General features: G+C 51.7%; 1 protein-coding gene and 1 pseudogene across 1 annotated transcript in view; both read right to left on the minus strand.

Annotated features, from left to right (window-relative positions):
- Positions 1 to 24,169, minus strand: part of COMT (catechol-O-methyltransferase) — a 59,423-nt gene that overhangs the window by 5,633 nt on the left and 29,621 nt on the right. The window contains exons 2-4 of the mRNA XM_027859409.1: positions 10,444 to 10,708; positions 8,138 to 8,331; positions 4,911 to 5,042 (exon numbers count right to left, since the gene is read on the minus strand). Of these exons, the coding sequence (XP_027715210.1) occupies positions 4,911 to 5,042; positions 8,138 to 8,331; positions 10,444 to 10,708 (591 nt within the window). The remainder of the gene's footprint in view (positions 1 to 4,910; positions 5,043 to 8,137; positions 8,332 to 10,443; positions 10,709 to 24,169) is intronic.
- Positions 2,249 to 3,660, minus strand: LOC114041120 (annotated as a pseudogene).

The following is a 24,169-nucleotide window of genomic DNA, read 5'->3' on the forward strand; positions in this document are numbered from 1 at the left end:
GGAGCTCAGGACCATGGGGTGGGGGGCTGCGGAGCTCAGGACCATGGGGTGGGGGGCTGCGGAGCTCAGACCCCAAGAGGTGGGGGGGGCTACAGAGCACAGATTGCAGGGGGTAGGGGGACTATGCAGCTTGGGACCTGGGGGGGTCATGGAGCTCAGGACTGTGGGGTACGGGGGGCTGCGGAGCTCAGACCCAGGGACTGGGGGGGCCATGAAGCTCAGGATGGTGGGGTGGGGGGGCTGCAGAGCTCAGACTCTAGGGATGGGGGTGGGTGCCTCCCTGCGGAGCTCGGGACCTGGGGGGCTGCGTTGCAGTAGCTGGAGCCTGGGATATGGCGTTTCCCAGTCATTACTTAGCCTCCTTTGAATTGAACTAATAGTTCTCGAGATAATTACCAGTTTGCCACATAAAGTATTTAGAAAACCATCAGCTTCCCAGCTATTGAATTGCTGTATTTGCTTATATGTGTTTTTCTATAAATACAGATGCACTGTAATTATCCCTCAGAAGGGCTGCTGAAACCCAGCACCCGGGGAACTGCTTCCCCGGGGGCCCCCTCTGCCTGAGTCAGGGTGACCGGCCTGCAGGAGCTGCTGTTTCCATAATAACTCTTCCTCCCTACGGCCAACTTTCTGTCCCCTACACACACACACACACACACACACACACACACACACACACGCACGCACGCACGCGTGCACACACACTCACACACACACATACACACACACACACTGATTTTTAACAAATTATTAATAGTTAGAATTCCAAAGACTTTGAAGTTTACAAAGCACTTTACAAATATTATCTCATCTGATCCTCAGAATAATTCTGGGAGGCCGGGGGCTAGTATTATCCCCCTTTTACAGATGAGGAAACTGAGGCAGGCAGTGGCAAAGTGACTTGCTCAGGGTCTCACAGCTAGTAAGTGTCTGAGGCCAGGGTTGACACTGGTCTCCCTGACCCAGGCCCAACGCTCGGAGCACTTGACCCCTGGCTGCTTTACACAGATCTTGGCATAACTCTCTCCTGCCTGATTCCCTTCACAGACTTTGTCTTCTGTGCGCCTCCCTACAGCTACGCAATCCCTTCCTTCCCCTCCTCCTCCATTAGAACGGAACCGTCTTGAGGGCAGGCACTGTCTGGGCTCAGATGTGTATTCCCCGCTCAGTGCCTGGTACGCAGAGGGCACTTCATAGATGCTTGCTGCCTCGGCTTGCCCCCTGCCCCCTCCACGTGGCCAGCATGACTTTGGAGCAGGGACCCGGAGGGACTCCACGTCCCGCAGGCTTTGTGCCAGCCCCGCAGGGTCAGCATTTTCGAGGGGACGTCCAAGGTACAAACTTTGTAGGAAAGACCCAGAAGTCCGGCTGGTTTTGTTTTCTTTAATTTTTCCCAACAGGCCCTTTTGGTCCCGGTCAAGATCACCTTCCAGCTATACTAGTGGCCGAAGGCCCCGATCAAAGCGAGCTGGGAATCAGAGGGGCCACGAGCATCACCTGTGCCCACGCAGCAGCTCAGGTCACCCGGCCAGGTGGGCTCGGGTAAGGACTGCGTCCACAGAGACTTCTCTTTCAGCGGTCCTTTCAAAAGTTTGTTCTTTGAAAGAAAAGGTCCAGGGGGCAGCTAGGTGGCACAGTGGATAGAGCACCGGCCCTGGAGTCAGGAGGACCTGAGTTCAAATCCGGTCTCAGACCAGACACTTGACACTTACTAGCTGTGTGACCCTGGGCAAGTCACTTAACCCCAACTGCCTTGCAAAAAAAAAATAAAAGTAAGAAAGAAAGAAAGAAAGAAAAGGTCCAGTCAAAGGTTCTTCGGTGTGCTAAATTCAGCAGAGATGCTGATGGCTCCTCCCCTGCCCCCCACTGTGGTGTGCTCCCCTGTGGGTGTTCACAGAGCCTCTGAAGAGCCTGGGGCCGGGGCAATACCCTTCTGGCCCTTCTCACACTGGCCTGACCCAGGCTATTCACCCTACGACCACAAGCAAGTCCAGGGGTGGGAAGCCTGTGGCCCCGAGGCCACATGTGGCCTTTAAGGCCTCTGGTGTGGCCTTTTGATTGGGTCTGGGTTTTATAGAACAAATCCTTTCATGAAGGGGATTTGTTCTGTGAAGTGTGGATTCTGTCAAAGGGCCATCCTTGAGGACCTAGAGGGCCACACGTTCCCCACCGCTGAGCAAGCCCTTTCATTTCTTTTTTTTTTTTTGAAAATTCTATGTATTTATTTATCAAAATCATTACAAACTTGGCCATGCATCAACCAACACACATATACACATATACAAACATATACACACATACATATGACCCCCGGAAGAGGCCTGTCAAGTAACACGGGAAAGGGGATGGAATGACCAAAGCTGGGCCTGGGATGGAGGGTAAAAGAGTTGGGGAAGGGGAATCAAGGCTCCCCTACCTCCTAACCATTAAGGGTTGGGGTGAAAGACGATGCCAGAAAAAAAAAATAAACCTCAGGTCCAAGCATGAAGGAGGGATTGCTTTGGCATATCAAAAACACAGAAACTGGGCAATGCCAACCGGTGACACCTTTAGCAACTTGGTCTAAGAACAAGTGACCCCCCTTCACCCCAGCCAGGAGGAGGAACCAGTCAGGGCTGAGGCCAGGGTTCTCAAGCAAGCAGTCCGGGCTGGCAGCTGAGGGGACGAGGACCCTCTCAAGTCCAGCATAGGCATTCTGATGAGCAGAAGATGTTAGTGAGGGAGAGGGCATCGGGGCAAGGAGAGATCACATGGAAACAGAGGAAAAGCATCACAAAAGTGGGCATTTCTGCCTTTTCCAGGGTCCACAGACCCAACATCCTCTCCTCCCACCTCCCCTCCGCAGGGTCAGAGGAGAAGGGGCGGGGCCGCTGTGGGCACAGCAGAATGGGAACAGGCTGGTAGTAGCTGTCCAGGTCTGACGGGGCTGCCTTCTTCTGAGATGGAGACTTCAGGGAGCGTGAGGTGCCCAGGGGCTTCTCCCTCGGACGGAGAAGGCTGTGGGCCTTTGTCTGGGAACTGCGACTATCCTGGGCCCCCAGGATGGTGCCTGATGGGTGGCCTCCGGGGCAAAGCCTGGTCCTCTGGGTAGAGGGGATCCTGACGGGATGGAGCAGGACGGTCAGGGACGGCGCTCAGGTCCCGCACAGAGAAGATCCGAAGCCTACCAGCGAGGGCACCCTGACCCTTGGCAGCCGCCTGCACTGCGGCGGTGGCAGCGACGTTAAGACCTCGCTTCCCAAAGCTCAGCACTGTCTCATAGCTCCAATCCTTTGCCTGCACAATGTATGAGTCGATCTCCTTTACCTGGTAGGAAGAGGCTGGATGGAGAAACGTCCTATAAAGTAGGCTGGCACCCTTGGTATAAGGGGAGAGGAACCACACCACAAATGCCATCTTGATCTCATAACAGAAAGGGAACCAGGAAATGAAGATGCCTGTGAAGGTCTCTGCTGTCAGGAAGAAGGCAGAGACGCTCCAGTACATCATCCATCCCTTCACAGCTTTACAGGAGGCGTAGGCAGGCTGCAGCATTCCAAATACCAGCACCACCAATCGGGAGATCACCCAGGACACAGCCCTGCTGGCTGGGGAGTGGGGGGCTGACAGAGCAGGGAGAGTGGGGGTCACACAAGTGGGGTGCTCAGGCTTGGGGGTTCACAGCGTTGCTCTGGCCTGGCCGCCGCTGCCACCACTGCCCCATCGGGCCCCAAGGCCCAAGCCCTTTCATTTCACTTCTTCTGAATAAGAAGGAAAAGAATATTGGTAAGATCTGTCTCCCAACACTGTGGAGGAAAGGGCTTTCTAAGCCCTGCAATGCTAGAGAGACAAGAGCTGTTATTGTGATTGCGGTTACCACTCTTATTCTAAGGCTCAGTTTCTTCATCCCGGGAGATGGGGGTCCCGCAGGCACTGATGGGAGGAAGGCACTTTGCAAGCCTTAATGCACCACAAAGCAAGAGCTGCCATCATCGCCACGGCCACCGTCATTATTGGGCCGTCCTCATTCAGGCTCGAAGCCTACAATCACTACCTGTCCTTTAGGCACACAAGTAATCTTATCCGCGGAGGGTGCGAACGACACTTTGACATCATTGGAGAAAGCTTCTATGAAGTGAAGGAGCTGCTTAATGTGTTGGTCAGCGGAGCTGTGTCATCCACCTACGTTAAGTTATTATTTGGACTGTGTTTGGGAAGGATGATTAGGTGAGGCAGAACCACCGTGGGCCCAAATCGTCCCTGAAAGATGCCCCGTTTTACATGCCCAGTGTTCTTGACATCATTGTGTTGTGGAATATTTTAAGTGGAGGAGAATTGTCCCTGTGGATGTCACATCCTTTGGGGTTCACGCCATCTTTGGGTCTATATCTGTGTTTGCAGTATGCGAAAAGACCGTGAGCGTGGAAGTTCGTCTAAGGCCTCGCAGCGATCAGCAGAGGCAGTGGAGATGTTACGGCACTTTCAGGCAGCTTGATCAATCCTTTGGCAATTCTAGGCGCTCAATGCATTGCCAATAGTAATCAATCGATCAATGCCTCCAAGAGTCAAAGTCTATGCCAAGTGCTGGAGATACCGAGACAGAGATGAAATTGTCTAAGAGCTCACATTGAATTGAAAGGGACACCTTGTATACACAGATGAAAATACAAAGTACATTCAGAGTAAGCATAGGTCATTTTCAGGTGGGGAAGGCCCTGGCAGAGGAGGGATCTGGAAATGAACTGGAAGAACAGTGGGCCTCCTCTTTCTCCCTCCCCCTCTTCCTCCTCCCTTTCCTCGTTACTACCATCACAGAGAAGTCTATCCCACTCTGTGATTCACAAAGAACTCTACGTACTATGTCACTGGACCTTCTCAACAACAACAACAGACAAACTGCCAGATCGCTGGCCATCTTTTGCACTCACCTCTAGGAGCTTGGTGTCTGGAACATAGCAGGACTTCCAGTGGTCCAGGAAGACCATATCGACTGTGTTGATTTCATACTTCTTCTTCAGCTGGGGGATGATTTCCTGGGAGGGCCCTTTCAGTATTGAAATCTGAAAATACAGATGTATTGATTATTTATTGGTCCTTTGGTGCAGACAGCAGAGGGTCCTCGCTCTGGAAAGGAGCCCAACCCCCTCATTTTACAGAGGTGGAGGCCGAGGCCCGGGACAGGGTCTTGCTCAGGATCACAAAGACGGCTAAGAACAGGGCCAGGACTTGAGCCTGGGAGCTCCTGGCCAGACATCACAGGCCACATTATCATTCCCGAGATGACCTTTCACGAGAAGACAGTGACTCCAGCTCCAAAGGAGAAAAGGGGCTCTGCTAAGGACGAGGCAGAACTCTGCTGAGAGGAGGAGATGAGGGCTAGGGCCCTGGGGAGAACACTGGCACTGGAGTCAGAGGGTCTCTACCCGTGTGCCTTTGGGCCGGTCTCTTCACCTTTCCCAGCCTTCCCTCTCCTGATAAGCTCCAGTTTACTCTGTTTAGTGCTTGACTGGGGAGACTTTGGGGTGGGTGAAGCCAAGATGGCAGAGTAGAAGAAGCACTCAGCTGAGTTTTCCCAACATTCTCCTCCCAACAACTTTAAAATAATGCCTCAAATGGAATTCTGGAGTGGCAGAGCCAACAAAAAGTCGGGCTGAGACATTTTTTCCAATCCAAGACAACTCAGGAGGTTGGGAGGAGAGATCTTGCACATGGAGGTGGAGGCTGGCCCAGAGCCCAGGTGGATGAAATGCTAGTGGTGGGCCCCGGGGGTGATAGAAGCAGCAGCAGCTTTGGGAGCTCACAAGCCAGAGACGGTAAGGACCGGAAGCTGTCTGGCAACTCCATTACCTATACCCACCTCTGGGTCACAGCTCAAGGTGGAGAGGAGCACTTTAGGCCAAGAGGGAGCAGGGGCCCTGAGGAGCAGAATCAGTTGCAACTCCAAGGGACCAGGTGCCCTTCCAGGGTTAGGACCAGAACACAGACTAGGAGTCCAGTGATGAATGACACCACTCCTCAGATCACATCGCCTTGGGAGCACCCAAAACTTCACAACCTCCAGAACTAGCTCAGAAAACAGCAGCTCAAAAAAGCTGGAAGCTGGGGGCAGTACTCTCTGACCCTGGCCACCTACCCACACTGGGAACAGAGCTCACCTTTAACATAAAGTTCAAAATAAGAAAAATAGGAAGGAAAAATGGGCAAGCAACACAAAAAGAACCTGACCATTAAAAAACTACTAAGGTGACAGGGAAAGATCAAGACATAATTCAGAAGAAGACACTGAAGTCAAAACAGCTACAAATAAAGCCTCACAGATAAATGTGAATTACACACAAGCCCAACAAGAATTCCTGGAAGAGCTAAAAAATGAGTTTCAAAACTCAATAAGAGTTATGAAATACTACTGTGCTATAAGAAATAATGAACAGGCAGACTTCAGAAAAACCTGGAAAGACTTGTATGGACTGATGCTGAGTGAGGTGAGCAGAACCACGAGAACGTTGTATACAGTAACAGCCACGTTGTGAGATGACTAATATTGATAGACTTAACCCTTCTCAGCAATACAAGGATCTAAGGCATCTCTAAAGGCCTTGTGATGGAAAATGCTATCCGCATGCAAAGAAAGAACTATGAAGTTTGAATGCAGATCGAAGCATACTATTTGCTATTTCTTTTCTTCTGTTGTGTTTTGTTTCCTCTTTCTGGTGGTTCCTCCTATTGGCTCTAATTCTTACTTACAACATCATTAATGTGAAAATATGTTTAATAGGAAAAAAAATTCAATAAGAGTAGAAGAAAATTAGGTAAAGAAATGAGAGGAAAAGAAGAAAATGATGAAAAAACAACAGCTTGGAGAAAGAGGCACAGAAAATACTGAAGAAAATGACGCCTTCAAAAAAAGAATTAGCCAAATGGAAAAAGGAGTACAAAACTTCTGACTCCTTAAAAATCCGAATTGGCCAAATGGAAAAGGAGGTACAAAAGCTCAATGAAGACAATAATTCCTAAAAAATTAGAACTGGACAAGTAGAAGCTAATAACTCCTCGAGACATCACGAAACATAAAACAAAGTCCAAACCAGTACGTAATTTTTTGCGTGTTGTCTCTCCCGCGAGACTGGGAGCTCCTTGGAGGCAGGGACTGGCTATCTTTCACCTCTCTTTCTATCTCCAGTGCCTAGCCTGGCACCTTGCCAGAGCTTAACGAATGCCTGTTGACTGACCTCGGTTTCTTCCTATGTAAAATAGAGGGATCGACTAGCTGATTGCTGAGGTCTCTTTCAGTGCTGATGTTCCATGTTCTAAAATCCTTTGTAACTCTGAAATCCTAAGAAGAAGCTGGTGGTACAGTGGAGAGTTCGGAACCTAGAATCAGGAAGACCTGAGTTCAAATCCAGTCTCAGAAACTTCCTAGCTGTGTGACCCTGGGCTAGTCATTTAACCCCTTTTGTCTCAATTCCCCATCTGTAAAATGGGGACACACGGGTGAAGGAAATGGCAAACCACTCCAGTATTTCTGCCAAGAAAACCCCAGAGGGGGTCACAAAGAATCAAACATGAGTGAATAACAACAAAAGCTGTGGGTTTGTGTCTTGCCAGTGAAACACGCTAACTGTCCTGGTTCATGGATTTACAAAGGGCCCCACAGATTAGGAAAAACACATCTTCCCGAGGGGCTGCCCTCTCTCTGCCAGCCCCTGGCGATACGCACGACCCTGGATCCCGAGCCGCCAGGACAGAGGCCTTGGTGCCGCCCCCATCCCAAGGGACCGAAGGCTCAAAGGACTCCCGTTACCGCAGGTCAGACGTTCTTCCTGTGGTTGAGTCACAGACCCCCTGGCAGCCTGGGAAACCTCTGGGCCCCTTCTCAGAAGAATGCTTTTGCATAATGAGAGGAAATGCTAAATTTTGGTTAGAGGTTTGTGAAAACAAAGATGGAACTTTTTTTTTTTTGATCCAAGTTTAAGGAGTCCATGAAATGTACCTGACGAAACAAATGCAGACCCCATGGTAAAAATCCTCACTTTAGTCTAGCCCACCCATTTCACAGATGAGAAAACTGAGGCCCAAAGGGGAGAAGGACTTGGCCAAAGACTCACAGCCAGGGGCTCTGGCTCCTTCCCTTCCCCTTCTGGCGGTGAGACTCTACCTTATCTTGCAGGCCGGCCACCTCGATGACCTGCTGGGCAATGGCCGCGAAGCTCTCATTGCACTCGATGGAGAAGAGGTGCCCGCCGGGGGGCAGCAGGCGGGCCATCCTCACGGCGGAGTAGCCGCAGTATGTTCCCAGCTCCAGCAGGATCTTGGGCTTGACCTCCTCTATGACCTTGTCCACGATCAGACCTGAGAGGAAGGCAAGAGGATGGGGTGCACGGGGTGCATGGGGAGGGGTCAGCCGTGGCCTCGCGGGGCAGAGGCTGGAGTGGGGGGGAGAACCTGCCTGGGCTTCCTGGGGAAAGAGGGGTAGTGAGCCCCCCGGCCTTGGAGCTCTTTGGGCAAAAGCAGGAGGACCACCTGCTGGGGGTGAAGGAAAGGGGGGTCCAGGCCTGGGCTACACGAGGCAGGTCCTGACGTTCCTTCCAAGTCTGGGGGTCTGGGAGAAGACCAATGTTTTTCCACATCCATGCCCTAACTCAGCTGCTCCCTCCACCTGAAACACCCTCACCGTCTTCTTTTCACAGGCCGGATTCCTATCCATTCTTTGGTACCTAACCCAACTGGCAGCCCCTTGCCCAGGCCTCAGAGAGCTGAGGGCTGTGTAACTAACTGCCTGATACAGGGGCATGGAAGAGAGTATGTTAGCTCGGCAGGTAGGACTGTAAGCTCCCTGAAGGCAAGCCCCACCTGATATGCACTTTGCACCTCCCCAGCAGAAGGCCCAGGGCTCCCAACTCAGCAGGTGGTTGAACAAAGGGGCCCTGTTGCTACTGTGATCATCTTGACTTGGAGACTGGAGGAGAGCTTGGGCCAACTCAAGGGAGTGGAAAAACACCTGCCTGAAGACTGGAGTGAGAGGCCCTGGGTTCAAATTCTAGCTCTCCTACCTATAATCTTGGTGATCTTGGCTCAGTCACATCTGTGCTAGAGGCCCCATTTGTCACACAGCAGCTCATGTGGCCAAGCCTCATTTTCCTCATCTAGAAAATGGGCATGATAATACTGGCAGTATTTCATGGGGCTACTGCTAAAAGCAGATGAAATTAGGTCTACAAAGTGCTCTGCAAACATTCCTAGGTGACATTAATGCCAACTATTATTCATAAAGATACTTCTCAGGCCCCTCCCAGCCCTGACATCCCCTGTCCTGAGGCCCTTCCCAGCTCTGACATTCCTTGTTCTGAGGCCCCTCCCAGCCCTGACATCCCCTGTCCTCAGGCACCTCCCAGCCCTGACATCCCCTGTCCTCAGGCCCCTCCCAGCCCTGACATCCCCTGTCCTCAGGCCCCTCCCAGTCCTGACATCCCCTGTTCTCAGGCCCCTCCCAGCTCTGACACCTCCTGTTCTAAGGCCTTTCCCAGCTCTGACAAGCTCTGTTCTAGGTTCTAAAGTCCATTCCCAAGTTAAAACTCCATGATTCCCTTTACTACCTTAGAACTCAATTCCACATGTGGTCATTCAGTGTGTCAACTAGGCCTGTCGGACGCTGTCCAAGGTGCTAAGGCCACAGGCCCTTCCTTCAGGGAGCTAACACCACACACTTGGACAAATCTACCCACAGGATGCCCAAAGGAATCCACAATCACTGGAGCTGCTGGGGGAGCCTCTGAGTGTGGTGGTGTGCATGGCCGTGGTTTGCTCTTCATTCTCCAAGAGGGCTGTGACATCAGGGAGGTGATACCATTACTTGGATTTAAGTGAGGAAAGGCTGTGCAAGGTCCCCAGGCTTACTCTCTCCTCCTCCGAGCCATCTGGAGCCAGCGGGGAGATATGGATCAGGACGACTGGAGATGGCCCCGGGGAAGCCTCCATAGGGGAGGTGAGGATGGAGACGGAGAAGAAGCCAGGCACCACGACGGGGAGGGAGAGCCTTCCAGGTCCTGGGGGGGGCAAAGGGTACAAAGCCCCTCCCGCTCACTGAGCCAGCCAGAGACAAAGAACCAAAGCAACTGGCCTCCTAACAATTCCTCAGACCTGCTGCTCCATCTCCCACCTCTGCTTTGACCTGGTTACCCTGCTGGCCAAGGATGGCGAAGCTCTCCCTCTCCGCTCCGGACTCTTAAGAGACCCTAGTGTTCTCCAAAATTCTGCTACACGAAGGCTTCCCTGACATACAGTAGGTGTTTAATAAATGCTTGTTGTTGATCTCCCCACCCCCGGGGCCTTCCCCCACCAATTACATTGGATCATCTTGTCTTCCCAAGAGAACGCAAGCTCTCGGAGGGCAGGGACAGGACCTGTACAGCAGAGGCTTACTAAACAGCCTGTCCAACCCGCCCCGCCCCAGTGCCTGCTCACCTTTGACATCGCCTACATTCATGGCCCACTCCTTCTGGTAACAGTACTGGTCGATGGTGTCCAACACGCTCTGGGGATCGCCCACCACCGCATGCTGCTTTACCCAGTCCAGGATTCGCTCCTCTTTGCTCAGGCCCGACATGAAGTCTTTGATGAACGGTAGGATTTGTTCGTGCCAGAAAAAAACCAAGAAGTTTCTGAATTTCCAGGCCAGGAGCAGCAGCAACAGGGCACCAGCAATCAGAATGGTCTGGCTCTCCAGCATCTGCAAAAACGACACCTGGCCTCAGTACCTAGGAGCGCGTGACGGCTGGTCAGGAATGACGGGAGGGGGAAGGGGAGGGGAGGACAGAGAGAGAGACAGGGAGGGGAGGGGGGAGGGGAAAGGGGAGGAGAGAGGAGAGGGGAGGAGGGAGAGAGGGAGAGAAAGAGAGAGAGAGAGAGAGAGAGAGAGAGAGAGAGAGAGAGAGAGAGGAAAGTGGAAGGGAAAAGGGAAGGGAGAAGAGACAGAGAGAAAGAAAGGGAGAGGGGAAAGGGGAGGGGAGGAGAGGAGAGGGGAGAAGGGAGAGAGAGACAGGGAGGGAAGGGAGAGAGGGAGAGGGAAAAGGGAAGGGAGAAGAGACAGACAGACAGAGAGAAAGAAAGGGAAAGGGGAAAGGGGAGGAGAGAGAGAGAAAGAAAAAGGGAGGGAGACAGAGAGAAGAGAGGGGGGAGAGGGAAGAGGGGAAAGGAGAGAGGAGCGGAGAGGGGAGACAGGGACAGGCTGACCAGCAGCTGTCCAGGATAACATGAAGAGGTCTGGGAGTAGAACAGCAAGCATGAGCCCTGGAAGGGCCAGTGCCAGGCATGAAACGTCAGGGTAGTCCAGGCTTGGGGGATTAGGGTTCCCCAATGCAGATCCCCAACTCGCTCTTCTAGACCAGTTTGAGAGCTACTGCAGTAGCCCAGGTGAGAGGGGACAAGGTCTGAGCCCTGGTGGAGGCTGGGGGAGGGGAGAGGAGGAGATGGCTGGATGACAGGAGAGATGCTGTTCAGCAAAACTCACAGGGCTCCGTGTGTACCTGGATTTGAAAGCAGATGGAAGAAGAGGCAGAGGTTCAGAGGTGACTCCAAGGTGGTGGCCACCATCCTGGACTGGGTCTGAGATGCAGAGCCGGGTAGGACCAGAACAAGGTAATACAGTGCGGGTCTTGGAGCCAGGCAGATCTGGGTTCAAATCTTGCCTTGGACACTTACTAGTTGTACGAACTCTGGCAAGGTGCTTCACCTGTCTCTGTGTGCCTCAGTTTCCTCACCTGTAAGATGGGGGGTTGGACTCCTAGTTCTCTAAGGTTCCTCCCAACTCTAATCCCTGATCCTGTAATCCACCTGGAAGGGGCTGGTTTGCTGTGAAATTCAAACCAGCCCCTGAAAGGGCTTAGCTTCAATCTGCTGGGCCTGGAGGCAGAGCCAGGGGTCTGGGCTCAGAATCAGGACACTTCCCTGCCTGCACTGGGACACAGGATCCCGCAGTTACTAAAGCCCTTGGGAGTCCTGAGTTTCCCTCAAAGCTACCTTCATTCCATAGGAGTCTAGTCAAATCAAGAAGTATTTATTAAACACACCTACTATGTGCCAGGCCCTAAGCTAAGCGCTGTGGATACAAAAAGAGGCCAGGGACAGTCCCTGCCATCAAGGAGCCTCCCATCCAATGGGGGAGACAGCCTGCAAACAAATATATGTGAAGCAAGCCATAGACCGGGTAAACAGGAACGAACAGAGGGAAGGCCCTGGGATTAAGAGGGACTGGGAAGGCTTCCTGTAGGAGGGGAGATTTGAATTGGGACTCAAAGGAGGCCAGGGAGGCCAGAGAGGAGGAGAGGCCGGCCAGAGAGAAGGTCCAGAGCTGAGAGAGGGAGGGGCTCGTTCATGGAGCAGCCAGGAGGCTGGGGCACTGGGCAGAAGACGGCCTAAAGGACAGTCTGGTGGTTGGGGGCACCTTTTATGAAGAGCTGTAAAGATCAAACAGGATTTTAGATTTGATCCCAGAGGCCTTTCCTGGGCCATCCCCTTTACGTTGTATTTACTGACTGTTTGCATGTCTATGTGTGTATGTGTGTGTGTGTGTCTGTATGTGCACACATACAATGTATCCACTTCTAAGGGCCCACACTGTCTCTCCCTCCATACAGTGTAAGCGCCCTGAGGGCAGGGGCTGTCCCACCTTCGTCTTTGGATCCCTGCTGCCAAGGATACAGCCTAGCACACAGAAGGCACTTGATCTATGTCTGTTGACTGACTGACTGATGAACTCCTGGGCAGTACAGGTCCGATAAGAGAAGCCTGGCCATCCTGGCCACGGTGGCTTTCTCATGAAGCTTGAGGGAGAAGGAGAGGAGGACTCAGACCAAACTGGAAAAGGAGTAGCCTCGGTGGGCCGCGGCTAGAAATGAAGCCCCAAAGCCCAGGGACGCTGAGGGTGTGACAGAGCAGGCAAACGGCCCAGGCCGACGCCCGGGGCTGCAGAGGCCTCTCAGCAGGTACGGAGAGCAGTGGGAATACACTAAGAGAAGACAAGGAGTGTGACCTCAGAGGTCTTCTGAAGACAGGCTCATCAGGAAAGATGGAGGGGGCCAGCGGAAACGAGCAGTGACATCACCTGGCTCTGTCCACAATGTGCTTTATGTCTGAGACAGCATGGGATCTGGAGTCACAGGAGCCCTGGGTGCGAATCCTGGTCCTGCATCCTACTACAAATATAACTTCCGGGCCTCAGTTTACTCAACCGCAAAATAAATACATTGGACTAAATGGAGTCCCTTTCAGCTCTAAACCTATGATCTTATATGCATTATTTCATTTCATCCTTTGTTGGGTAAGAACCATAGGCATTATTGCCCCCATGGAAGGGCAGGTATTTCCAGAAATCACCCTTGTAAAAATGAAATGCACCAAGACTTTTTTTTTTTAAATGACCAAGCCCAAATGACTCAGGTCTAACAAACTAGAGAAGATGACAAAAGGTGGGAACGATTAATGTTGGAGAGGCTGTGGAAAGAGAGGCACACACATGCATTGTTGGTGGAGCTGAGACTTGGCCCAAACATTCTGGAAAGTGATTCAGAACCAGGCAAAGAAGGTGACTGAAATGCTCATGCCTTTCACTCCAGACATCCCAGCGTGGGCAAGTGCTCAGAGCCAGGCCATCTGACTCCACCCCCAGCCTGGCTCAGCAGGAAGAATGCAGGAGGGCAAGCTCAGAGCTAGCCTTTGTCACTCCTCCTCAACCAAGCCGATGCTGAGTCCTGTCCGTTCAGACTCCATGATATCCCTCCCATAGTCCCCTTCTCTGCTGTTGGTGCCCACCAGCCTCATCTGGCTCCTCCGAGAATATTCCAACAGGCTGATAATTGGTGCCCCCCCCACCCCCGCTTTTTTTTTCTCTCCTTCTCAATCCATCCTCCATGGCCCCACCTGGTGGCTTAGATGTTAAAGTGAGATTCTTAAGGGAGGCAGTCAGGTAAGCGGATAGAGAGCTGGCCTTGAAGTCCTGGGTCCAAGTTCTATTCCTGCCACAGCCGGGCTGGGTGGGCGACTCCGTGGCCTCTCAATGCCACTCGATGAGCCCACCAGCTGCTGAGCAGGTGTGGCCCTTCTACATTGGCAGAGGGAGCTTCCGCACTGGAAGTTCCCCATATCAGTGAAGTCCCAGGTCCAGCCCCTCTCCACATGGAAGAGGTGACGAATGAAGGGCTCTCACTGACCCTCTGCACCGCCTGACCGAGCCCCCCGTTTCCCAGGAAACACGGAGAAGGGGACAAGTAATTAAGGCCTCTATTACCTGGTAATCTGCCTCTATCCTCTGCTTCCTGTTGCCGCAGAGACACGGAAGGGGGGATAAATGTTTTTGCCATTCTGAGCCGAGGCGGCCGCTATTTACTGGGGATCGTGGCCTTGGACTCGTCTGCTAGCAAACCCCCTGCGCCCGACCTTAAGACCCTGCCCTCTCATCACGTGCCTAGATCCAGAGCGGGGAGTTGCCATGGAAATGCCCCCCTCCGGTCAGGCGGACGGATGCCTGCTGACCCACTTATCTTAGCCACAAAACAAATGCAGCTTTGTTGGGAGCGGCTCCTTTTTCAGCCTTTCAATAACTGCCAAGTACCCATATCTATCTGGGCAGGATTTCCTCCCAAAAGAGGTCTATCACTCCTCCAAATCCTCAGATTTAAGATCGGTGGCTCAACAGCACAAATAACAAAGCTCCTACTAAGTGCCCACTATGGAGAGAAGCAGCATGGTGGTAAAGGACACTGGAGTCAGGGAGACAAGTTCAAATCCTGCCCCCAGATGCCCACCTGCGGCACTTCACTCTCTGGGCCTCAGTTTCCTGTTCTGTGAAATGTGGGGTTGGACTCAGTGGTCTCTAAGGCCCCCTCCAGCTCTAAAGCCTAGGGGTCCCCTGCCCTCAAGGGCCTCTACTCTAGCCACACCGACTGCTGGGTGTACTCGTGACAAAGGATTCAGAGTTCAATCTAATCTGACAAGTATTTGCCCTCTCACTGCCACGGCCAAGGCCCTTCGAGGCTCAGGGGCCCCTTTCTAGCTTCCCCAGGCTGGGTCGGCCGATGTGGCCTGCGTGTCAAGCCTGTGGCTGGCACCAGCAGGGCTACAAGGGACAGATGATACACCAAGCCGAGCCGCCAGCATTCATTAGGCTCCTGTGGGCGCCCATGTGCCGGGCACCGGGCTGGGTGCTGCTGGGGAGCTTACTGTAATCACCCACGTGAAATGTGAGAGGTACTTCATCCTGGTCAGGCCGCAGCCGGAGCTCCAGGAAGGGGATTTTGGGAAGGACGTTGAAAAGTTGGGGTGCTAGCTAAGGAGGTGAAAGGGTTCTAGACTGTCATGTGTAAGAGCTGGGGACGTCCAGCCTGAAAAAGAGAAGGAACAAGACGCTAGTGGCTGCAAGGACCCATGGGGCTGCCACGGGGAGGGAGGATTAGCTTTGTCAGCCTTCGAGGCCCCAGAGGCTAGAGCAATGAGGGGGCACTCAACTGAGGCAGTTCTAGGGGCCTGATGGTTTGGGCTGCCCTGGGGCCTTGAGGCCTCCTCATGCCTCGGGCCCCCCCCAGCCAAGGCCGGAGGACCCCTCGAAAGGCAGGTAGGAGAAGGGCTCCCCAAGAGGTGTGGGCCAGACTTGGTGGGGCCTCATGCCCCATCTAACTGCCATGGTGCCTCTCCACAAAGCCACGCTGGAGAGACAATACACGCGCGCACACACACACACGCATACACACACACACACACACACACACAATACATACACATATACAAACACATACAAATACATGTACATGCACACAAACATGCACAAATACACACAAACACACATACACATACAAGTATACACACAGATACATACATATACACAGAAATACACACAGAAATATACAAACACACACACCAAACAGAAAACCATACAAACAGTGGAAAACCAGGCTAAACTGAGAGGGCCAACATGCCAGTGTGCCTGGTGCAAGGGGAGTGCTGAGGGCAGGCCGGAAGGGGTGCATCACTCTTTCCAGGAATTTTCTCATTCTTTTTCAAAAAGCCAAGCTGCATTTTCCAAACCGGTTTTACCTCGTCTGTATGTGTATCTCTAGCACTTGGCACAGAGCTTGGCACACAGGAGGCGCTTAATAAATGTTACTTGACTGACTTCTAGAAATGGGCCCATGCCTTCAATGACGGCTTGACAACGCGGAACACTGACCACTGACTGACCCACCGTGTGTCACCAGCGGGGCCTGCCCTCCTGCAGTCCCACCCCGTGAGTCAGTCTGGCACAAAGTGAGCTCCCTCTGAACTTCAGCCTCTCCATCTGTAAAAGGGCCAGAGCGGGGCTCACCCTTATTTCTTTACAGAGTTGGGTGCAAACTTTGACCTGCCACAGGAAGGGGAGTTATCGTCATTAGCCAAAAGGTTAATCACCACATTATGAGCGAGCCTAGCACAGCCCCCAGTCCGTTGAGTACCGGAATGTCACTGCGCCAATAGGAGGGTGACAATCAGGCCATGCAGGGCACCGGAGAACGTGCCATACGTGCCGTAGGTTGAAGAGTTGGGGCTGGGGGACTGGGGGCACGGACTTGGAAAGAGGCGAGAAGCAAGTTGAGGAATGAGGCAGAATACAGGACTGGCCATTCAAACTGAGCTTCAAAAGAAACTAAGGATTCCATGAGGCGGTGGATGGGAGGGTCTGGAGGCCAGCCTGTACAAAGACGTGGAGATGGGAAATGGAAGGCCATTTAGCCTCCCTGAGCATCAGTTTTCTCTGAAAAATGAGGACCTATAGAGTGCCTACCTCATAGGGCTGTTATGAGGTTCTCGGGAGATTGATGAACATTCAATGCTTTGCAGACTTTAAAGTGCTAAATAAATGCCTGCTAAGGAAGGAAGGGAGGGAGGGAAGCAAGGAAGGAAGGAAGGAAAGAAGGGAGGGAGAGAGGGAGGGAGGGAAGGAAGGGAGGGAGGAAGAGAAGAAGGAGGGAGGGAAGAGAAAGTCTAGTCACGGCATGAAAGGGCTGCAATCAGTGGTGGTGGAGGGAATACTCAGACTGATTCAGTCACAGATCCTCGAGGTCAGCGGTATGTACCAGAAAGAAGACCAGATTGGGAGCCAGCCCTGCCACTCTGAGAGTGGCACTTGCACTCTCTGGCTGGCCTCAGTTTCCTCACCTCTGAGGTCCCTTCCAGCTCCGGGGACAGGGACCGTCTCGCTTGGATTTGTGTCTCCCCAGGAACCATCATTTTGCAACATCTTGCCAGGCTAACAATACAACAGTGCCCCCTTCCACCTTCCAGGGCCTACTATTAGAAAGTTCCCCGCCCCCGCACAAGGACACAGCAAAGCAGCTGGACTTGTACCACCGGCAGTCCTTGGCTGAGAGATGCTGCCCAGTAAGACACGGTGAGAGTGTCTGGTTCCTTCCCCTTGTCTCCTGCCCTTGAACTCTCCGACGACAAGGCCTGCCTCTCCCAATGCTCCCTCTTTCTCAGCCCCTCTGTCTCCTGGGAAATGCTTTCCTTCTCTAGCCAACGGCCCCTTACCCAGCTCTTTGCTTTCAGGCTGGCCTCCTGATGCTGCGCCTCTGCCAGGAGGTGGCCTCGTGCAGTGCATGGAGCACAGCAGATGCTTAATAAATGCATGCTGGACTCAATTGAATCCTGTTACCATTCATGGACAGAAAACCAACTGGGATCTTAGACCTCCACAGACACCAGAGGCGCTCAAATGTGTTTACACAGAAGGTGGTCATTGCCCACCCCTGTGGACAGCCCGAACCTTTGTCTCGATCCCTATGGTAAGACTGCTGGGCTCTCCCACTCTGCACACGAATGGGTTTTCAGAACTTAATCATTTAACGCCCTGTCCTCTTGAGGAGCATTGATTCTCCCTCAAAGGCCACTGCAGGCTGGCATTTACTTGAAGAAACAGCACCGTCCTATGGTAAGAACACTGAGATTGGAGTCTGAAGCCCTGGGTTCGAATTCCAGCTACTTATTACCTAGGAGACCTTAGGCAAAGCTTTTGCCCTCTCTAGGCCTCTACTATAAAATGTGGGAAGCAGGACGTCCCTTCTGGCTCTAAGGCTAGGCTACAGGGATATTTCTGACTCAGTCCTGGAGGTGCCACTCCTGGCTTATGGAAAACAGGGTCTCTCTCTCTCTCTCTCTCTCTCTCTCTCTCTCCTCTCTCCCTCCTTTCTTTTTTTTCTCCCTCCTCTTTCTCTCATCCCTTCTCTCTCCCCTTCTTTCTCTCCCCTTTCTTTCTCTCTCTCTTCCCTTCTCTCTGTACCTCAGTTTACCTTATCAATAAGAAATCAAGGTCCCACAGGTGATCCCTTCACACTCTACCTTGGCCCTGTACTAACGTTATTATCTTTGACTCTGGCATCACATCTGTGGATGATGCAAAGGCCTGAGGGACTGCTAATGCAGTGAATGTCCGAGTCAGGACCCAGAAGGATCTTCACCAGCATGAGAGTTCAGATGAATCCAATAAGCCGAAATGTATTCCTGAACATTACAAAATGCTGACTACGTGTAAGGCATCATGCCAGGCACTTGGGGTACCCAGAGAAAGAAAAACAAGCTCTGACCCCCCAAAGGCCTTAGCTCTGACTTAATATGATTAAACTGAAAGTCTTATACTTGGGTTAAAAACATCAGCATCATCCTCATCTGCCTATTCTCATCTAAAACTATCATTTACATAAGGCTATCAGGTTTCAAAGCACTTTACAAATAATAACTCATTTGATCCTCCCAACAACCCTGGGAGGTTGGTGTTACCATTCTCATTTTGCAGATGAGGAAACTGAGGCATAGAGGGATTAAGTGACTTGCCCAGGGTCAAACAGCTAGCAAATGAAGGCTGGCTTTTAACTCAGGGCTTCCTGACTCCAGGTCCCAGTGCTTTATGCACTGTGCCACCAGCTGACATTTGAGGCTACTATGGCAAACTAAAAGTTCATCTGAAAAAGACATGGGGGTCTCAGTGGTCCTGGAGCTGAATGAGTCAGCAATGCATCAAGGTTCTTAAAACAGCTAATATGACATTAAGATACGTTAACCTGTCCAAGAGGTTAAATGTCCAGGGTTTGGGAGGGGATCTGTCCCTCCCCCTCTCCTCTTTCCTTACTAGGCCACATCTGGAGACTTGGGTTTTGGGTGCCACCATTGAAGGAGGTAACCCAGGGAGGTAAGCAGGAAGGTGGGCAAAGGAGATTGATTAGTGGGGGTAGCTGGGATGGGAATGGACCTTGAGTTCAGGTCGTGGGGAACAGATGAAGGAATTGGGCAAGGCTGCCCCACAGAAGACCAGACTTCAGAAAACACCAGAACTGCCTTCAGGTATAAGGACGTCACATGGAAAGCAGCTTGGCCTGACTCTGCTTGGCCCTCGGGGGCAGAGCTGGGAGCAGCAAGGGAAGCGTGCAGAGATGCCAACTGAGGCCGGATGGCAGTCAGAGCTGTCCCAAAGGAGAATGGGCCATCTGGGCAGCTAACAGGCTCCCCGGGCCCGGATCCTCCCAGGAGTCTGGATGCCTCCTTCCTGGGAATTCTTGGTCTGGCATCAGTGGAACTCGGGTCCTGTAATTACATTAGATATCCACGGGCTCCAAAAGAGTCGTGATGGAAAATGCTGTCCACATCCAGAGAAAGAACTGTGGAGTCTGAATGCAAATGGAAGCAGACTATCTGCTTTCTCTTTTTGTTTCTTCTTTCTCGTGGTTCCTCCCATTGGTTCTAATTCTTCTTTACAACATGACTAATGTGAAAATGTTTAATTACAATGTGTATTTAGAGCCTTTATCAGATTGCACGCCATCTTAGGGAGGGGGAGGGAAAAAAATTAAAACAAAAGCTTATGGAAGTGAATGTTGAAAACTAAAACTAAATTACTTAATTACAAAAAAGAAATCCATGAGGAAGGGCAATCCTGTCCTCCGCCAGAAACAATGTTTATTAATTCAGATGATTTTAGCCTAAGTATTTTTTCTGCTCAGAGAAAGAGAAATCTGAGGTGGCAAAGCCCCCTCATGCCCTTGGAAATCTGAACCCATTTCCAAGTGACCACTGGTAGCTGGTGATGGCCTGGAACGCAGCGGGTGACCTCGGTGTCTTTGAGGTCTGACCGAGCTCTGAGCGCTCCACAGCACCTTCTTCAGCGGCCGTCATGGCCCATTCCACGGGGCAAAGTCTCCACATGCTTGGGGCAGACACCGCCCAGCTCACGGACGGGCTGGTGGCCTGTCAGTCACCTTCAACCTGGTTGAGTCCGTCTGCTGAGACGGTTCACCAGGGTGTGGCGGCTGTGCGTGCTACAGCTTCTTGGAGCCACAGGTAAGAGGTGAATGCCAGGTGGACCCCAAAGGTGAATAAGCAGCCATGAAAAGGGCTCAGCAGCTCTCATGCCACAGCTACTAGTTCTCCTGAACACCCTTACACCCCAATGCAGGCAGAGTAGTAAACCACTGGATGGGGGGGGTCAGCTAAAGGGCTATATCCCTCCCCTCTGTTAATAAAGTCAAAGGCTTGCTGTAGTGAGGAAGCACTAGGAGGCACAGTCAACTCCAAACCTCCAGAAGATTGTTGGGTACCATAAGGTTAGAACTTTGGTACAAAGTTAAGATGTGACTTTAATACAGCTAAGTCAATTTCATGAAACTTACTCTTGTCCTGTAAGCAAACTTGCCAATCTTCCATTCTAACTGGGCATGAAGCTCACTCTTCACACGGAGGTTGGCAAGATTCCCATCTTGGTCTACTTCTCTGGCTTAAGCACTAGAGAATCTTATCATATCACCAACAGAGCCCATATAGCAAAGCCTCAAGAAACTTATCGATAAAACAATCTAAGAGATCTTTGCAGCTATTACCAGAATCCTGCTGAAACCAAATATGCCTAGTGAAACACTAAGCAGTTCTTTTTTTTTTTAATTTTTTTTAAGGCAATTGGGGTTAAGTGACTCGCCCAAGGTCACACAGCTAGTAAGTGCCAAGTGTTTGATCTGAGGTCGAATTTGAACTCAGGTCCTCCTGACTTCAGAGCCAGTGCTCTATCCACTGCGCCACCTAGCTGCCCCAAAGCAGTTCTAAGACAACACGTTAAGAGCTGACCTTATAACCCAACAGTATGGGCACGATGAGAGGAGAGATTTTTCTAACACTGTTGCTGTTAGTGAGTGTTCCAACATAAGCCTGCATTTAAAACAGGAAACAAACTTAGTTACTGACAGGTGACATCAATTTAGTCAAGTGCATTTCCAAATGATCTTACATAGAAAATCATTCATTGTATCGCAAGTGGCTTTTACGTCTGCGATCCTTAGATTCGGAAAGGCATACATTTCATTAAAGGTACTACTAGCAAAAAAGGGCCATGTCCATGGGGTGGCTCTGCTGGTCCCCTTAGACTGACAAACAGGGGGCAGGGAGTGGTAATAAGTTCTGACTAATTACCATAATAAGCAGCTAGGTGGGATAGTGGATAGAGCACCACAGATCTGGAGTCTGGAAGACTCATCTATCTGAGTTCAAATCCAGCCTCGGACACTGACTAGCTGTGTGACCCTGGGCAAGTCACCTCACCCTGTTCACCTCAGTTTCCTCATCTGTAAAATGAGCTGGAGAAGGAAATGGCAAAGCACTCCAGTGTCTCTGCCAAGAAAACCCCAGATGGGGACTCAACAATGACAGATATCCTTACAGGAAGATGTATCTCACATTAAGACAAATGAATCTCACATAAAAATGACTAGAAAATACATATAAGGCTGTACCGGCTGAAATTCACAACAGTCGTTGTCAGTCCAGTTCAAAGGATGCTGGGCTAAACGTGACAGGCCTGGCTGTTCAGATTTCATACTCTAACACTCCAGCCGGAGGACCACTGGGCCCAGGCATGAGACTCTCAAGATTCTGGGGCGTCTCTGACAGACTGTGTCACCCCACTTCCTCAAACCAAAACCCTTGAGGATTTTAACAGGGATTCTGACTAGAGAGCCAATATGAGGATTCCCAATTTGCACCATGTAAGGGAACACTTAGACTATTATATAGTAATCACACCTAAACCCTCATATGGAATTAGCCAGAATGGACCCCTGAGAACAAAGTCATCACAACAGAGTGCTCCTTCTGTGGGCTGGGCCGGGCCCTGTGCTGAGCCTGGCTCACCAGCAACCCTGCGAGGTGGGGGCCTGGACTGAAAGGCCCTTATCAGACAGCATCTGTAACAGACAACGCAAAGTCAGGCAATCACTCCCGCCTCGCTCAAACTGGCTGCCTTGGGCTCCTCTGCCCCTCTGTCTCTGAGTTTCTTACAAATCTCAGCTCCCACCAAAAGCCAGCCTACTCACTGTCTCTCTGGGCTCTGTGCCCAAGTCTCAGGACTTTCTCTCCCTTGCCATGGCAGCCACCACCTCCCTCCTGGGAGTTCACCCTGCCCCTGTGGAACTGTCCCCTGATTAGCTATTCTGTTCCTCCCAGAACCTCCAGGCCAGCCACATCTTCATGCCTCCAGGCCCACTCCTGACCCTCTCGACTTTAACTCCTGCATGGAATGCCCACTTCTTTTCAGCTTCTCGGCTTCCCCGTTAGAATGGAAGCTCCTGGAGGCCAGGCACTGTCTTTCTTACTGCTTATATTAGCACTTCCAGCCCTTCACAGTGACTGGCACACAGCAGGTGCTTAATAAATGCTGGTTGACTTGAGTGCCTTCCTCTGGGTCTTGGGAAGAAAAGTGTGCAATCAGAGCTCATGGGTAAACAGCACACCATGGAAAGGCCCCAAAGTGGGCCACCACTCCCTGATAAGGGGAAGACTCATGAAATGATCAGAGCCCTGATAAAATCTCAAAGCTCTGTCAGGGCACTAGGAAGGGGGCCAACATTCCAGAACGCGCCAACCACAGACTCATCATGACATGCCAGAAGATGATGCCAGGGTTTCCTTTCCCAATTCTGGGGGTTTTCAAGGGTTAATTTAGCTCTAATTCAAAAGGCAAAAAGTTGCTCCCAGTTGAAGGTCTGTCTTGGGAGGCTGGCAGAGGAAGAGAAGGATGGATGGGTATTAGAGGCAGGATGGCGATGCAATTTATCGCTGCACGCACACCCAGGAAAATCTACTTTCACAGGCACCGGTTATTAAAAATACAGATTGAAGGTTGTCGGCTCTCTGGTAACAAATCCCAGATTTCACATAAATATGCTAACCCCTCATTTCTCACCAGCTTTGGCTCAAACTCTCGTTTTCTCCCTTTGGTATCACTTTTATCCTATGTATACTCGTAAATTTGAAATATGCTGTCGAACCCCACCAGGTGCGGCTGGCCCGCTGCTCCAGGACACAATCTGGGGAGGTGGCGCCTCCTCCCACCCAACTTGTCCAAGGACCAGATGCTCTCTGCTCCCCAGATCTCAGGAAGTCAGCGGGGGCTCTGCCTCATTAACATGCTTTTAGGTGAGGGAAGCAAGATGCGGGGAAAATGCCACATGAAACTACTTGGAATCTGAGCTTGTTTCGTGATGGGTGAGCAGAGTGGTGGCCGAAGGCCCCGCCTCAGGCTGGCTAAAGACAGGCTGCAAGGAGAGCAGGCCCTGGGCATAAGGGTGGAGAGGTCATCGAGGCAGGGGTCAAGGGATGGCACGTGGCCTGTCTGAGGTCACACAGGGAGCAAGGGAGGGCCAGGACGCCCACCCACATCCTCTGACCCTACCCGGGGCCAATGCTCTTTTTATGATATAACATGCGAGGGTGCAAGGGACAAAGGTGGCTACCACCGTTCTTCTCTGGAGGGGCAGAACAGAAGCAAAGGATGAAAAGGCCAAAATTCTTAAACTCACAGGATGTCGTCATCACGGTGGACCTGTCCTGGAAACTGAGGAGAGACTGTAGCAGCAGTGAGGCAGAAACTGGAGACAGCAGGTGCAGAGCACCTAACAGTCCTACTCAGCACTTGCATGCTCTCTTTGTCTGTCTTCCTCTCTGTCTCTTTCTCTTCTTTTTGCTCTGTCTCTCTCTCTCTCTCTCCCTCCCTCCCTCTCTCCTTTTCTCTCTCTCTCTCTCCCCCTCCCTCTCTCTCTGTCTTTCTCTCTCCTTCCCTCCCTCCCTCCCTCCCTCTCTCTCCTTTTCTCTCTCTCTCTCCCCCTCCCTCTCTCTGTCTTTCTCTCTCCTT

This window comes from Vombatus ursinus, unplaced genomic scaffold (assembly GCF_900497805.2).
Source record: "Vombatus ursinus unplaced genomic scaffold, bare-nosed wombat genome assembly UNPS02014167.1, whole genome shotgun sequence".
NCBI lineage: Eukaryota > Metazoa > Chordata > Mammalia > Diprotodontia > Vombatidae > Vombatus > Vombatus ursinus.